General features: G+C 34.6%; 2 protein-coding genes, 1 long non-coding RNA gene and 1 other non-coding gene across 4 annotated transcripts; 2 read left to right on the forward strand and 2 right to left on the reverse strand.

Moving 5' to 3' along the window:
- Positions 1-259: 259 nt before the first annotated feature.
- On the reverse strand, positions 260-2135 carry LOC110700586. Its single transcript, XR_002507248.1, has 2 exons — positions 1707-2135; positions 260-976 (listed from the first exon to the last, which is right to left on the reverse strand). It is a non-coding gene; the product is annotated as an uncharacterized LOC110700586 (long non-coding RNA).
- Positions 2136-3508: 1373 nt separating this feature from the next.
- Positions 3509-7055, forward strand: LOC110700903 (cation/H(+) symporter 13-like). The gene is made up of 3 exons (XM_021878483.1): positions 3509-3742; positions 4569-5567; positions 5910-7055. The coding sequence occupies exons 1-3, from the start codon at positions 3509-3511 to the stop codon at positions 7053-7055; spliced, it is 2379 nt and encodes a 792-aa protein (XP_021734175.1).
- A 1018-nt stretch (positions 7056-8073) lies between these two features.
- On the forward strand, positions 8074-16214 carry LOC110700580 (pentatricopeptide repeat-containing protein At1g74600, chloroplastic-like). Its single transcript, XM_021878138.1, is given in 5 exon segments — positions 8074-9325; positions 9327-11447; positions 12584-12814; positions 12891-13014; positions 14905-16214. Coding segments are annotated over 2 exon segments (2700 nt in total). The 5' UTR covers positions 8074-8612; the 3' UTR covers positions 11314-11447; positions 12584-12814; positions 12891-13014; positions 14905-16214.
- Positions 8415-8495, reverse strand: TRNAL-CAG. The gene has a single exon. It is a non-coding gene; the product is annotated as a tRNA-Leu (tRNA).
- Positions 16215-16440: the final 226 nt, after the last annotated feature.

Genomic DNA, 16440 nt, shown 5'->3' on the forward strand with positions numbered 1-16440 from the left:
AGCTAAAATTCTAGTCGTCAAACTAACAAATTATACTAAAGATGGCCGGTCTCAAACATAATCAACTAGTTCGTAATTCAAGCGGATTATCAAACCAATTAAGAATATAAACATAATACCCAAGGACTACAACATATCAATTCTCACAATCCAATAATCCAATGCATAATTGATCTCCCTACCCCTCTAATAATTTAGCCTAACATAACAAATATTGAGGTTATCATACTAGAACATGTAGAATTCATAGTCAAACTAGTTAACAAAGCAAAATAGAAATAGATACTAGAAATTATATTAAGCAATCAAAGTATAATTCCTAGGAGTAACTGACGCATTCAAGAACAAATTAAGGAAGCACTAACTTTATTATTTCCATTTTCTAAACAAAACTTCTACTGCTAATCCAAAGTAAAAACAAGTAGCTGACAATTGAATGTAAACAAAATATATAAAATATCAAAAGCTTCCAGTAGATGATCAGAGTAACCATGCACAGAACCAAGCCACCTCTGTTCACTCGTCTACCACCTCTGTTCACTGTTGGATGTCGCAACTCTCCGCCGAAATTCAGATTATATTCCCTCAATTTTGCTCCCCAAAATTACGGATCTGATAACACTCAAAAACTTCCCTAACCGAAAGATAAGGAACTAGCCTTTGATTCATCTCCGTTGCTCCGAGTATTTCGCTCCAATAATTATCCACTTTCATCTTTATCATCTTGTTTGACGGTTTGTTCTCCGTGAAAGTCGGTGAAAAACTCTATGCTTTAGAGCAAGGAGAAATGTTCTTGAGCTGCCTCTTTTCTTCACTCAGCTAAGTAGGAAGATATTTTCATTCAAGGCCCAAATGTAAAAGCCTACACAATAAAACAATATTGGGCTTGAAATATTTGAGAGTCAACTGGCTTGTAAATTTTGCTTCTCTTAATCAAAGTGGCGTAGAATGCAATTTGATGCTGATATTTTCTTTCCTGCAAACAAATAAATAAAATAGTAGTAACTCATGTATAAGATAGAAAATTACTTATTATACTCTTAAATTATCAAATGCCAATATAAAATCAAGAGTTTAATATATAAAAATAATATACTTTTACGGTCCTATCAGTCTCTCTTCCTGAGTAGCCAAAGAGAAAGCTTTATTGAGAGTTGGAAAAGGATCCATGCTCAGAATTTGAGTACGAAGAGGACCATACTGCTCATCGTCAAAACCCATCACAAAATCATGAATCTTCTCTGTTTCAGCCCGAGCACGAAGCTTTGGAGCAGCATCACAAGTACACCCACAAGTGACATCCTCAGAACCATAAATCAAATCCCACAATTCCTTAAATTTATTGTAATAAGACACAATATTCATGCCTTTTTAGCGAAGAAGATGATATTGGGATTTCAGTTGGTTAATTCTAGGTCCATTTACAGTAGAGTATCGTTCTTTCAAATCAACCCACATTTCAATTGCAATTTTATGAGACACGACACTAGGTTGTATGGACTCAGCAACAGAATTAAATAACCAAGAGCAAATTGTAGAATTATTAGCTTTCCAAGCTGCAAATTCAGGAGATTTGTCATCCTCAGGTTTACCAAAATCACCATTAATAAATCCTGCTTTGTTTCTACCTTCTAAAGCATTGATAATTGCCTTTGACCATACATCGTAATTTTCGCCAGTTAACAAGTATTTTGTGAGGGACATACCTGAATTTTCCGATGGATGCAAATAGTAGAATGATGATGCGTCATGAATCAATTGTGGTTTCTTGGTGTTGCTTTCACTTCCAACCATGGCGAAAAAGAGAGGTTGAATAATGGAATCCAATTGAAAAAATAAATAAAAAAAAGTAGGTGTTTTAGTGGAGGAGTATGAGAAAGCCACGTACACCTACAAAACAAATTAGGAAATTGGTGGATGTAGTGCAGCAACCAAGCAAACCCAAAAATAAAATAAAAATTGATTAGATGATGACGGCTATTGTAGGAAAAAAAATTATATAATTGATCTTGCGGAAGAAAGAAAAAGGGATCCTAAAACCACCATATTAAAATAAGAGAAAATATTTGACTGTCTGTATTTTTCTATATCACACTTATGTTTATTACATGCCTTATATAGGCTACACAACTACGGAGCCCTAATATACAATGAAAATATAATAAGTCAGACCCAATACACAATATGGGCCTTGTCTATGTTTTCAATAATTATACATGCTTTTGATTCTAATAAAATTGAGTAATGATGGTCCAATATGGAATGAACTAATAATCATGGAATTGGCGATCAATTTTTTTTTGAATATGTCCTTAAATTCATCCGAGACATGTGCAAAATTCAAATTGGAGAAGAATATCGCCCTTGAATTCCCTTTGCTGGGACTATGTTTCTACTTCATTCGATTTTCTTGTGCTAGAACTTTGTCTCGTAAAAACAAAAGTATTGTACGTGCTTTATTGAAAAGATTAAGTTCATAATTTTTTGAAGAATTCTTTATAGAGGACAAAAAAGTCCTTTCTTTGATTTCTTTCTTCGAGAGTGAAGACGTGCCCTCGGGAAGACAAAATCATATCAATACAGATTATTTCGTATAACAATAAATATTCAAATTACACAATTCAAACTAATTAAAAAGAGTTTAACCACACCTAGACCAAAATCTAAGAACTTGCTCTTTCTTCCCTTGAAAAAAAGAACTATATCTGTCTCAAAATTATGTTCCTGTTTTGACTTTTCTTTATAATTAAACTTTAAAATTTTTGACAAAAATTCGTATAAGTATATAGTCTCAATTTATTGTTTTGTGATATCAATTTTTTTTATAAAATTTTATTAATACTAGTAATACATAACTAATAGTTAAATATACATCTTTAAAATCATGCAACTTTGGAACATATTATTTTGAAGGAAGATATAAGTAAAGACATGTATCAAGTTGAAAATTCTATAATGGTTGATTGAAAATGACTCTTTTAATGATTATGTAGTCTGTGATCAATGTATTTTTCTCAAATTATAGAGTATATATATCTTAATTTTCGGTATAAATGATGTCATCAATATTTTTTTTATTTATTCAAATTTTAGTTTCATTTATTTAATTTTTAATTTTATTTTTAAATTCCTAACCCAATTATGGCACATGATCGAGCATAAATTATTTTCTTTCTTTAGAAAACTTGGACGGCTATTATTTTCACAAAGATCTCGTACTAACCATCTTATATATATAAATATCTAATAGTATGTCCCAAGTTTAGCAATTTAATCATTTTTCTTTTTTCAAAACTAATCATTTCATTTTTTTAACCTTAAAAAATATATTTCTTGGCTGAAAAAAAAAACTATTCAATGCATGTCTAAGTTCAATTTGAGATCCCTTCAAAAAAAAAAAAAAGTTCAATTTGAGATCATTTCAAACATAAAAAAAAAAAAGTTTGATTTGAGATTGGAAAAGGAATTTGGCGTTACAAAATTGCAAAAGTTAATGTAATTCACAATAATGGCTGAGAGTACAGAACAATGGTGGAGTCAAGGTATATGGAATGACACAACAATTTTATGCGAACAAGTTGAACCACATAAAGTTTACAAAGGATTTTGGGAAAATGAATTATATCTTAGAGATACGTACACATCGACTATATTGTGTAATCTTTCAATAATCTTGGGTGTTACTACCTTCACTTGGTACTTGCTTAAGCCTCTTCAAACGCCATTAACGTCTCAAATGATTGTATGTTTTCATTTTCAAATTCGACCTTTATTCTTCTATTATAGCTTTCTTATTTTATTTTTTAATGTATATGTTTATGATATATCAATATATTGATGATAATTTTGTTGTTGTCTCCTTCTATGTTGTTTGAATTTGCCTCCTAACCCTCTTTAAATGGTATGTATACTATGTATATAATGGTAGCTTGGCTTGCATGATTAGGCCGTAGGTAAGACATGGGTGACTTTTGTTTTGAAATAGCGACTTTAAGCAGTCTCAAAACATAAAACCGTCTCATATAAGAATTTTGTGGTGTATAATCAACAAATGAATTGAATGATTTATATTTAAAAGGTTCTAAATGTTGTTTGTAGATTATTGGGCATTTTGTCACCTTAAATATTAATTTAAATTTTGTAGGAAAATGGACGGAAAAAAAACCTAATGCAAGTTATTTTAGATTGGAATGCGCAAAATTTTAATCTGATCAATTTTGAATTTCACAAAGTACACTCTTCATATTGAATTTTGAAAATTATGACGTCTTAGCTTATTTGGTATGCGGTTATTAACGTAGCTAAAAAATAATGGTTTACATACGTTTGTTAGAAAAATATAATGTTGATGTTGATGATGACATGGATACGTTATTAATATAAGGCACCCATTGTGTGCTTTAAAAAAAAATATTGATGATGACACAACAACGTTCAGTAGTTAAATATTTACCCCTCCCAATTTGATTGGAATTTCTTGGACACATTTTTTAATATTAAATTTTGATTTGAATTGATAAATTATTCAAGTATAATCGGATATTAATTCCAAATTATGTTTATGGCAGGGTGGTGTGCTTGTAATGGGACTATTATTTTCGAATCGATTATTCGAGTACAACAAATTGCTACCACCAACAGTTTTATACGTACTAGAAACAATGTCATCAGTAGGCTTCGTATTACAGTTATTCATGGTGGGATTAGAAACAAACATGAGTGTGATTATAAGAAGATTACAATTGAAATCTATAATCATAAGTTTATCTGGCTTAGCCCTTGCTTATGTATTCAGCGCTCTTGCAATCCTTGCAACAAACGAGTTCAAGTCCATTCGACTACTCGAAAAACCATCCATAAGCCTCCTCATTTTGGTGGCTCTTAATGCACAAACCTTCTTCATGGTCACATGTCACAACCTAAACGACCTTGGCATAAGCAACTCCGATATCGGTCGTATGGCTTCATCGATAGCCTTGATCCCGGACCTTGTACTAATGGTGACAAACTTGGTCATGACTTTTATTGTACCGCCTTTTTTTAATGGATCTAAACTTGAAAGGAGGAAGGCGTTCATCACTCTAGGGTACTATATTCTAGTATTCTTGGTTTTTAGGCCAATTGTTTTGTACATTATAAGTCAAACACCCGAAGGAAGAAATATGAGGAATTCCCACTTCATGTACATTTTTTTGGTTGTTCTTATTGTAGCTTGGATTGGTGAAGTGCTCAATGAGTTGCTACCGGTTTTTTTGTTTTCATTAACCCTACCGGAACACCCTTTGTCGTCGGTTTTCTCCGCGAAATTGGAAGCTATTACTTCTTGTGTTTTCTTCCCTTTGTATTGTGCAATGCAAGGGCTTAAAACAGATTTTTTCTCTTTGACCAAAAGAGCTTATGAGTTAGAATTTTTGTTGATTGTTGGTTATATTGGCAAGTTTTTGGGAACTAGCTTTACTTCAAGGCTATATGGGGTACCTTTTTGGAACTCTTTAGCCCTTTCTTTCATCATATCATCTAAAGGGTTGTTGGATGTTGCTGCAATTGGGATTATAAGAGACAAAGGCGTACGTTATCAATCTCTAATTTATCTTTTATTTGTCGGGATGTTATCATGTTCTTTACATCTTACCTTTACTAAATTGCATTAATTAGAACATGAATACAGAATATACACATTGTTAACCTATTAAAATAGATTTTTGAAACGAAGTAGTTTAATATACTACCTCTGTTAATGGTTATCTGTAACTTTGAAATTTTTATACCTCACAACTAATACTCCAAAATTGCAGATAACTATTAACAGAGGTAGTAGTTAATTTATCATATAAGGTACAAATATTACTTTTAGTATGTTCAATTGTTTGATGATTGATTTGCTAACTTGTTTCATTTGATTTTTGCAGTGGTTGAACGTAGAAGAGTACACATTAGCAATGTTTCATTTTTTGATCTTAACAGGAGCATTATTGCCTCTAGTTAGACTATTCTATGAACCATTAAGTCAATACACTTCAATTTTTAGACCAAGTGTGACAGATTCAACCAACAGCAATACATTCCAAACATTAACATGTCTTTACAAGGAAGATAATCTGCCTGGAATTATACGTCTCATCGAGGCGTTTCATCCCACACGAACAAGGCCAATCCCCGTGATTTTGCTACAACTCATGCCACTAACCGGCCGTTGCACCATGCCTATCATGGCACCCTTGGATTATGTCAAGTCATTGCCTATGTTCCGTTCAAAGATTGCATTTTCAAATCGGATAGTTGAATCTTTCTTAAACCTCGAACGTGAGTCTAAAGGCTACACACGCCTTAAGCACTACATATCCATTTCAACCTATGAAACGATGCACAATGATATATGTAGCCTTGCCTATGAAAAAGATGCAAGCCTACTAATTTTACCATTTCATTTGCAAGTACAATGGACTAAGGTAGGGAAAATAATCGAAGACTCATCGTTATCTATAAGGGAAGTTAATAAGATGGTGCTCGAAAAGGCACCATGCTCGGTTGCCTTGTTGCTAGATAGGGCCGATCCTCACTTAGGTATAATAGATACAAATATATATCAAGTAGCTATTATCTTCATAGGAGGGGTAGATGACTTGGAAGCACTCGCGTTTACTAGACTATTTGGTAATCATCCACATGTTAAGGCGGTTGTCCTTTGGTTAAAATCTCCGAACCAAGATAGGTATAATGCCTTAAATAATGAGGTGATTAAGAATTTTCAAGCTTCCGGTAGAATGGAGAATGAGAGACTAATGACATTGAAGGAGGTGATTGTTAATGATGGCGCCGACACCACTAATGTTTTGCTCTCAATGAATGGTGTTATTGATTTAGTTGTGGTAGGAAGACACCATGACTTTGAATGTGCACCATTGTATGGACTTTCTTTTGATGGGTTTTGTGAATATCCGGAGTTAGGGATTCTTGGTGACTTATTAGCTACTCCGGATTTTGGGTTTTCAGTTTTAGTAGTTCAACAAGAACCGAAGGATGATTTACAAGTAGTGTATGATAAACCAAAATGAGTTTCTAATGTCGATTTCTTGGAGAAATTTGATTGTGTTAGTTGTTATAAACGGAATACACGAATCATCATAGAGGTTATATTTACTTGATTGGCCTATTGATTCCAAAAAAAAGGGAGCATTTTCGGGTTTTGAATTGTTAGAAGGTGATTCGATACAAATGGTTTTGGTACATTTGGCTAGAAAAATCGAGGAGTCGAGTGGATTTCAAACTTCAAGTGAGGAGTTTATCAATCATATACAAATTGTTGGCATACATTGCACGATACTTCGTGTACATTCAAAGAAGTCACACCCTAGTAGAAAAACTTATTATGGAGAGGTCGGATAAATGTAGCAAGGTAAACCAATTTTGTGGTGAAAGAAAAGCTAAAATGTGATTGTGATTTATCTCGTAATTATATTTCATATGCAGTGACCATCCTGGAGTTTGAGTTTCCTCCAAACTTTAAGAGAAATCAAATTTCATTCCAAATGTTGTATAGTTCAATTGAATATATTTACTTATTTAGATATATTTTACACCTTTTACAATGATTCAATGAACAAATATAGAAGGGAGATTCTACATTATACCCCTGAGGTATTGACTATTCCACGTTGTACCCCTCCCTTTGAAAAGTTCCACGCTGTAACCTTAAGGTCCCAAAAGTGATTAAGTTGTACCCCTACTGTTATCCCTCCGTTACATGTTGCCCTTAGTGGGGCCCACTTTACACCTATTTATTTTTTTCTCAATTTTCGTGCTAAAAATGTCCCATTAAAGGTTTTAGGGGTCACTTTAGTCTTAAAAGGTCCAAATTGAGCTCAAATTTTGCAAAAAAAAGTAACGTAAAAGCCCCGTTTTATGAATTTTAAATTTAATTATGAGAATTCAAATTCACAAAATGGGGCTTTTACGTTACTTTTTTTTTGCAAAATTTGAGCTCAATTTGGACCTTTTAAGGCTAATATGACCCTAAAACCTTTAATGGGACATTTTTTAGCACAAAAATCGAGAAAAAAAAATAGGTGTAAAGTGGGCCCCACTAACGGGAACATGTAACGGCAGGGGTACAGTTTAATAACTTTTGGAACCTTGAGGTTACAGCGTGAAATTTTTCAAAGGGAGGGGCACAAGTGCACAACGTGGAATAGTCAATACCTCAGGGATATTACGTAGAATTTCCCAATATAGAATAAATGCCGTAACTATGTAATGTATTGGTGTTCAAATTGTAAAATGCCCAAACCCCCTTTTTTTTCTTTCTTTTGAGAAAATTGAATGAGTAACTTAGGAAAATAATTTAAACAATTACTTTGTTAAAAAAAAAAAAAAAAAAAAAAAAAGAGAAAAAAAAAAAGGTAAAATCATTATATTGTCAGGAATGGGATTCGAACCCATGCCCTTTCGGACCAGTACCTGAAACTGGCGCCTTAGACCAACTCGGCCATCCTGACTTTTATGCCTAAATGATCAAAATTAATTTAGTTAATAATAAATAAAACTACAAAAATCAAGTTTATTTTATGATTATTATGAACACAACGAAGAGTTGAAATTATGAACTGCCTACTATGCAGGTTGCTTTAACCATGAATTCCCTTCATCAAATTTCCAAAAGACCCAAAATACGAATTTTTTCTGCCAAATTTATCACCTCTATTGCTGCATTTGAAAACCCATTAAATTTTTCTGCAAATTTTGATGTTTTTCCCAGAAATTATATCGACCCTTATCAGATTTTTGCTTCATGGAGCAAATCAAAGGTGAATACAATCTGGGATGTAAGCATTTTACATAGCCATTTACTAAAATCAGCTTTTTTTCATTCTGATATGTTTCTTTCAAATTCTTTGCTTAATTGGTATATGAAACTCTCTGCTATTGATGATGCAGTCCAACTGTTTGATGAAATGCCTAGCCCAAGTTTTATTTCTTGGAATATTATGATTTCGGGATGTAATAATAATTTATTATATGATTTTTCTTGGAGATATTTCTGTCGTATGAGGTCGATGGGTAATGGAAGCAATGAGTATACTTATGGGAGTGTTATTTCTGCTTGTAGTGGTTTAGGGTCTTTGTTGTATGGTAAAATGGTTTATGCATTAACTCTGAAAGATGGGTATTTTTCTAATGGGTATGTTCGTTCTGGAATGATTGAACTCTTTTCGAAGAATAGTCGTTTTGATGATGCACTTCGGTTGTTTGATGATTGGCCTTATGAACAGAATGTGGTTTGTTGGAATAACATGATATATGGGGCTGTGAAAAGTGGGGATCATGGCCATAGAGCTCTTTCATCGAATGCGACGGTTTGCTGTAATTCCTAATAGGATAACATTCTCTGGTGCTTTAGGTGCTTGTATTGCACTTGAAAATGATGATATGGGGAAAAAGATTCATGCTTTGGTGATTAAACATGGTGCAGAGCAAGACGTGTTTGTAGGAACTGGCATTAGTGATTTATATTCCAAGTGTGGACTTATGGATGAGGCAATAAAAAACTTCTTCAGAATGCCCGTTCAAATTGTAGTCTCGTGGACAGCTATGATTTCTGGTTATGTGCAAAAAGGTGATGTTGTTTCTGCTATTAAGTTATTTGGGGAAATGAGAAAAGTTGGTGTTGAGTTGAACAAGTATACTATCACTAGCATACTCAGTGCATGTGTCAAGTCATACATGGTAGATGTAGCTATGCAAATGCACTCATGGATAATTAAATCTGGTTTGGCTGCTGATTCAGCTGTGATCGCTTCTATGATTAGTACATATTCCAAAGCTGGAGAAATACATTTATCTGAACTGCTGTATCTAGAGCAGGACAGCTATGATGATGAATGTTTGTGGAATGTTATGATATCTTCTTTTGTTCAAAATAAGAAAATCGAGGAAGCAATAAACTTATTTTGCAGGATGTTGCTGAATGGTTCTAAACCAGACAGCTTTGCCATTGGTAGTATTTTGAGCATCATAGACTGTCTATACACAGGGAGGCAGATTCATTCCTACATGCTTAAAACCGGATTGGTATTTGATCTTTGCGTAGGGAGCTCACTCTTTACCATGTACTCAAAATGTGGTCGTTTGCTTGAATCTTATGAAGTTTTCCTACAGCTTCCTGATAGAGACATCGTTTCATGGGCTTCAATGATTTCTGGTTTTGCTGAGCATGGATATCCTCATAAAGCCATCAAGTTGTTCAGAGAGATGCTGTTAGCAGGGAGCAAGCCAGATCAAGTGACTTTCATGGGAGTTCTGACCGCTTGCTCCTCACTTGTTACTCCTTTAATTGGTAAGGAAGTTCATGGCTATATTTTCCGTGCAGGGCTTAGCGAAGAGAGTTTCATTGGAGGTGCACTTGTAAATATGTATTCAAAATGTGGCGCTCAAGATTTAGCAAGGAGGGTGTTTGACATGATTTCTCAAAAAGATAAAGTTATGTGCTCTGCTATAGTTTCAGGGTATGCCCAAACCGGAGACATTCAAGAAGCATTGTCTGTTCTCCATGGAATGCTTGTGGCTAATATCCAAGTTGACTCATATACAGTTTCATCTATTCTTGGGTCTGATGCTCTTTTAAAAATGACCAACATTGGGATTCAGTTGCATTCCCTCATTTTAAAAATAGGCTTGGAGTCTGACGTTTCTGTTGGTAGTTCACTAATTACAATGTACTCAAAATGTGGAGTTGTCAATGATTGTCGTAAAGCTTTTGACCAGATAATTAAACCCGACTTGATTAGCTGGACAACTATGATAGTAAGCTATGCACAACAAGGAAGATCTACGGAGGCCTTAAAACTTTATGAAGCTATGACACGTGAGGGCATGGAACCTGATGCTGTGACATTTGTTGGAGTTTTATCTGCTTGTAGTCATGCTGGTTTGGTGGAAGAGGGTTATTCTCATCTGTGCTCTATGTCCAAAGACTACGGGATTGAACCTCACCTTCGTCATTATGCATGCATGATTGATCTTCTTGGTCGCTCTGGAAGACTAAAGGAAGCTGAATGTTTTATTCATAACATGCCAATAAAACCTGATGCCCTGATTTGGGGAACATTGTTGGCTGCCTGCAAACTACATGGCGATGTTGATATTGGAAGGCTAGCAGCCAAAAAGGTTATTAAATTGCAGCCATCTAATGCTGGGGCTTATGTATCATTATCAAACATGTGTGCTGATATTGGGCAATGGGATCAAGTGGAAGATATTAGACATATAATGAAAGGAACTAGGTTAACCAAGGAACCTGGGTGGAGCCTCGTGTGACTCGCTGTTCTGGTTTCTGTAATGCTTCAGTTGAACCTAGCTGGTGATCCTTTTCTTGGTTTCTTATTCTCGTCTCCATTTTTTCCAATACCACATACAAAGTCTTGACTTTGCTACAATTCCAAATCAATGAGGTATATAATTTTAAACATCTACATTTTTACGAAGTTTTGTCCCGGTTGAATGACCTGTCAGTTAAACTATGTGGAAAAAACTACTGATTTGTCTATTTGTCACCTTTCCAAATTAAGTCACTTATATAACGCCTTGAAGAAATGATGGCTTAAAGGAATTTTAAAATAAATGATTTCTATTTGAAAGGGTAGTATATTAGTATACATTATTATGATATTGCCCAAGCTTAGAATAATGGTATTTACATGGGACAATAGGTATCTAACTAATTTCATATTGTTAAAATTGTTTTTTTCCGTAGCTCCTGGCTTCCCACAGTGTTAGATTCAATTTCTTCATTGCTTTATTTATTTATTTATTTTATTTGACTTTTTTTTGTTTGGGGGGGGGGGGTGGGGGGTTAAAAGCAGAACTTGACATAGATAGCAGCCAAAGTAGGTGGCTGGTCCGAGTTAATTCCCCAGTAGGAGAATAGCTTACATGATCAGCAGTGCCTGAGTTACTAGCTAGTTTTTCAGAAAGTAGCAAATTTATACAGACCAGGGGAGGGGCTGATAAATAGAAAGTTTGATACATATGAGAGCAGTTTAAATGCACTTCCTTAGCCAAGAAATCAGCAAGTTTGTTGGTACTCCTCCATTCAAAAGTAATACTGGCTCCTAGTAGATTGCTAAGCAATTCCCTGCAGTAAATTACCGTAGACATTGGCTTTGAATGTTGGTGTTGCTATATAATCTCTGTGATTGCCTGTTTAGAATCAGTTATGAAATCATTGTTCCCACTGTCGTGCAAGTATCCAATCTGGTGTTAGTTTGATTGCAGTGATCTCAGCATGGATTGAGCATGTTGTGAACCCTTTCCATTGAACGCCTTTGATCCAGTCATCGTTATGATCCCTGCAGACAGCTGCACAACCAGTTTCTTTTGTGGTCAGAATGAATGATGCATTACATCAATCTTGAGAGAGAGAGAGAGAGGAGGGGGCTTTGAACAAGATCTTGGGTTGGGCTTTATGGGCCATTGCTTGATTATTGAGATGATGTTCTTTTGTGTGCATTGACTGTCATGGATTTTTTGTGAGCATATATCAGTTACTATTGCATTACTTGATTTTTTTTTTTCCTTCAATCTGTAGGAAGGGTTCTCCGGGAATTGGGATGCTTGTGTAGCTAATGGTGTCAAATTGGAATGGGAACATATGTGAAGAGGTATCTTCAATTGGAAAAGATGAGAAGTGTAAAGAGGGAAGACTTTAATTTAAAAGAGATAAAAATGGTCATGCAAAATTACTTGGCCCAAATGAAGAGTTGCTTGACTGTCAGTGTCCCATATCTGCAAGATACCTGGCAGGCTGGCATGAAATATGGTAAAATTATTTTCTTTCAATATATTGGCTAATTAAAATGGTTTAGAAAACTAATTGCAATATTTCTGTTCATCAGAAACAAGGGTAAGGTGTAGTATCGTGAGCCTTGTGACTCCTAAGCCTATCCTCGCAGTGGCCTTGCAGCGAGATCATCCGATTGAGAATGGCATATTTGTTGATGCCAAGTCTCATAGACTCTGGTAAGGCTTATTATTATTGTTATATTATTACTACTATTAGTTTTTGTATTCTATATGCAGCAAATTCTCATAGTTCAACCTCGATGGCTCAATGCACTGCAACTTGTAGAAAGTCATGTACACATACTTATCTGTTTTAAGGACTATGAACTGCAATTACATCCATTCATTCTACCATTTTTTTTATATTGGTAGATATTTTTTCTTATTCTATTGTTAGAATGTTGGGTCTGTAATAACATTATTCTAAACAATGACCATGTACAGGCTTGTCAAACAACATTGTAGGTCACTTGGCTAGAAGAATAAAAGATATGTACAAAAGTAATTGAGATCAATTGAAAATAGGTTACAGTACACAGATAGGTCAATTTAGCGGAACCATATACCAAGCTAAGCAAAGAAGAAGAATATAGTATACATCGATGAGGTTTATCTTTTTTTTTTTTTTTTTTTTGGGGGGGGGGGGGGAGACAGGCTATCTTTTGTAATGCATTCTTTGTAACCTTTCTCTACACGATGTCTCTGATTTTGCTTTTGACAGTATTCATTATTCCTGTACAACTGTATCAATCATAGTAACCTTTAAATCCCACAAAGCCTTGTTTTCTAACCTTTCATATAATCATACTTGATACACCACAGCTGTAATGACAGCCAGACAACTTTCTTCTTATAAGGTGACAATATTCTCTGTTTGATCCATGTAAACAGTCTAGAGTAGTCAACTGCAGGAGTAGCACACCAGATTTACAAAGTCCCTTAGCCCAGCTGGATTTATATCTCCTCATTCATATAAGACCTCTTCTGAAGTACAAAGTAGCTGTATCAGACCAGAACGCACATTTGTATCCCTTTACACATAAGCCTTGAATTACCTTTCTTCTCTCAAACTAACTATTGTACTGTATTGCTAATATCTGATTTCCTGGCGCTAAAAGAAGTGGAGACAACACAATGCTATAATTTCCAAATTTCCAATTATGCACCCTACATGAGAGTATGAGACGATTTAACTCAAAAACTGCTCATTCTGAGTTTAGTTATATCTTAAGATAACAGTCAAAGAAATTCTTTTATTACTAATTGTGTAGGTATCTGCCAGTTAGATGTTGCTGTGAAGTGGAGACTGTATGCTGTTATAATGTAGGGTGCCTTTTTTTTTTTTGGGTAGGAACTCTTTCATTACTACGTACATATGGCTTGATTTTTTATGTTGTGTGAGCTGTGATTGGAAGTTATTGCGTAAATTTATTGAATAAATGTCTATTTATCTGTTCATCTACTTGTATAAACTCAGGAGTACATCTTTAATGCACTTTGGTTGTCTGTCTAAACATGATGACCTGAACCCAGTAGTCATGTTCAATCAAGTTTAACTGGGATCGTTTTGTGTTTTATTGGTAATCTTAATCCCAATGATTGAATCTAACAAGATGATAAGTTTATGTAATAAAGGGATGCTATCATTTTCTGTTCTTAGTTTATGCCATTTGGATTAGAAATTTTAGGTGTGGGAGCTACTGGTGAACTTTTCTGGTGTCGGGTCTTATGGTCTTAATGGGAGCTTGTAAATAATATAATTTGCTGCTGTCCTACTGAAGGTTGTCATGTACTCAACATAAAATTTAGTACACTAGATCAAATGATCAATATCTGTTCAATAGCTATTTGATTTCGTTTCAAATAAACTTTTGTAACTTTGAGCTGGTGCAACTGACTTCCTTTTGAATAAGGCTCTTTACCTTCAGGTGCTAAAAAACCAGTTTTTTTTTTTTTTTTTAATTTTCTTTTAAAGGAAATTTAAGTGTTCAAAAGTTCATTTGGTCTTCTATACATTTCTGTGCAGGTACATGAGCTGTGAGACTGACATTCTTCATTTATTTGTAGGTCTGCATGAAGAATGAAAAACACGCAGCTGAATATAAGATTTCCAACCCAGCCCCAAATAAGATGTTCGTTGAAGAAAAATCTGATTTTGGAACTTTTGCTGTTGTTGAATTAATTGAACAACTATACAGGAGCTGACTCAAAGACTATCTCAGGCATCAATCTGTTTCTGAGTTGAGTATTAATTTATAGCGAAAACATGCTACAGCCCACAGGTACAGGCTATTAAAAACCTCATTTAGGAACACATTTCATCTCACATCTAATTATATTTAAGCAATCAAGCATGACCCTCTGATATTCAGAAATGCTCACTCTACCCCAGGTGTGCACATATAAATTGATGAATAATGAATTCCCAGAATCCTTAATTGCTTGTGTTGTCAGAGCTAACTGCAGGTTATGATTGTAGAATTGCCAAGAAACCGAGAAACATGTAGGTGGAGAATGAGAAGTGGGGAATCCGGGGAATGATCACAAGGAATGCAGGAAGCCAGGAACATAAACCATTACTCTCACACCACACTTCCCACCACCCCCCCTCCCCTCCCCTCCCCCAATCTTGCCACCCACCCAGCGCACACACCCACATATACCCCTTGCAGCGAAAGTAACTGAACTAATGTTTTTCTCCCAAAGATACTTAGTATCGTGTATAGTTTTACACATGATTATCATTGATCAATGGTGTGTTTTGGGCCTTTATCATATTGTAGGTGGAAAAACAAACAATGTTTACCATATTTTCACCAATCAAATACTTAGAGGGAAAACATAATTGGTGGAAATGAAGATTTAGTTTTGAAAGTTGATCTGATGTAACCTCTGTATTTAAGACATTAACTGAACTATTCGACGTAAACTTGTAATTATGTATTTGTTATAACATAAGTCGAAGAAGAAAGTGAGAGCATTAAAATGAAAATTGCATCTTGATCATGGAAAGAAAGGAAAATTAGGACTAGATAATTCGGGTTGAGTTACCCATTTAAGGTTTTAACCCAATAAGGCGATAATACGATGCTTCTTGCTTTTAAATTAAAATAATAAATAAATGTAGGTTGTGACTTTACCTTGATGGAAAAAAAAAATTGGATAGTCAAGCTCATGAGGTCATTGGTTACATGGTGCGATGAACATGACTTATGGTTAAATTAAATGGTTAGTTAAAGGATATTCTATAATATATACCGAATCAAATACAAGGTGTGATTATAGTCGTTGACAAAAAAAAAAAAAAAAGAAAAAAAAAACCATAAATTCCCATTCTTAAGCTCAGAAAAAACACATTTTACTTAGAAAAAAGGACAAGAATGGAGGGAGAAAACCATGTAAAGGTATATGGAATGTGGGCTAGTACATTCTCAAAAAGGGTAGAATTAGCCCTTAAAATTAAAGGCATCTCTTATGAATATGTTGAAGAGGATCTCCAAAATAAGAGTCAGGCCTTGCTTGAGTACAACCCGGTACATAAAAAGGTACCCGTTCTTGTTCACAATGGTAAGCCTCTTGCTGAATCGCTCATCATACTAGAGT

Source organism: Chenopodium quinoa, unplaced genomic scaffold (genome assembly GCF_001683475.1).
Source record: "Chenopodium quinoa cultivar QQ74 unplaced genomic scaffold, ASM168347v1, whole genome shotgun sequence".
Taxonomy (NCBI): Eukaryota; Viridiplantae; Streptophyta; class Magnoliopsida; order Caryophyllales; family Amaranthaceae; genus Chenopodium; species Chenopodium quinoa.

What these genes read in the sequence shown, in the direction of transcription:
- LOC110700903 (XM_021878483.1), top strand. Translation starts at nt 3,509, where the DNA reads ATGGCTGAGAGTACAGAACAATGGTGGAGTCAAGGTATATGGAATGAC. An exon ending in CATTAACGTCTCAAATGATT is followed by an intron (nt 3,743 to 4,568) that starts GTATGTTTTCAT and finishes TGTTTATGGCAG; the next exon opens with GGTGGTGTGCTTGTAATGGG. An exon ending in GGATTATAAGAGACAAAGGC is followed by an intron (nt 5,568 to 5,909) that starts GTACGTTATCAA and finishes TGATTTTTGCAG; the next exon opens with TGGTTGAACGTAGAAGAGTA.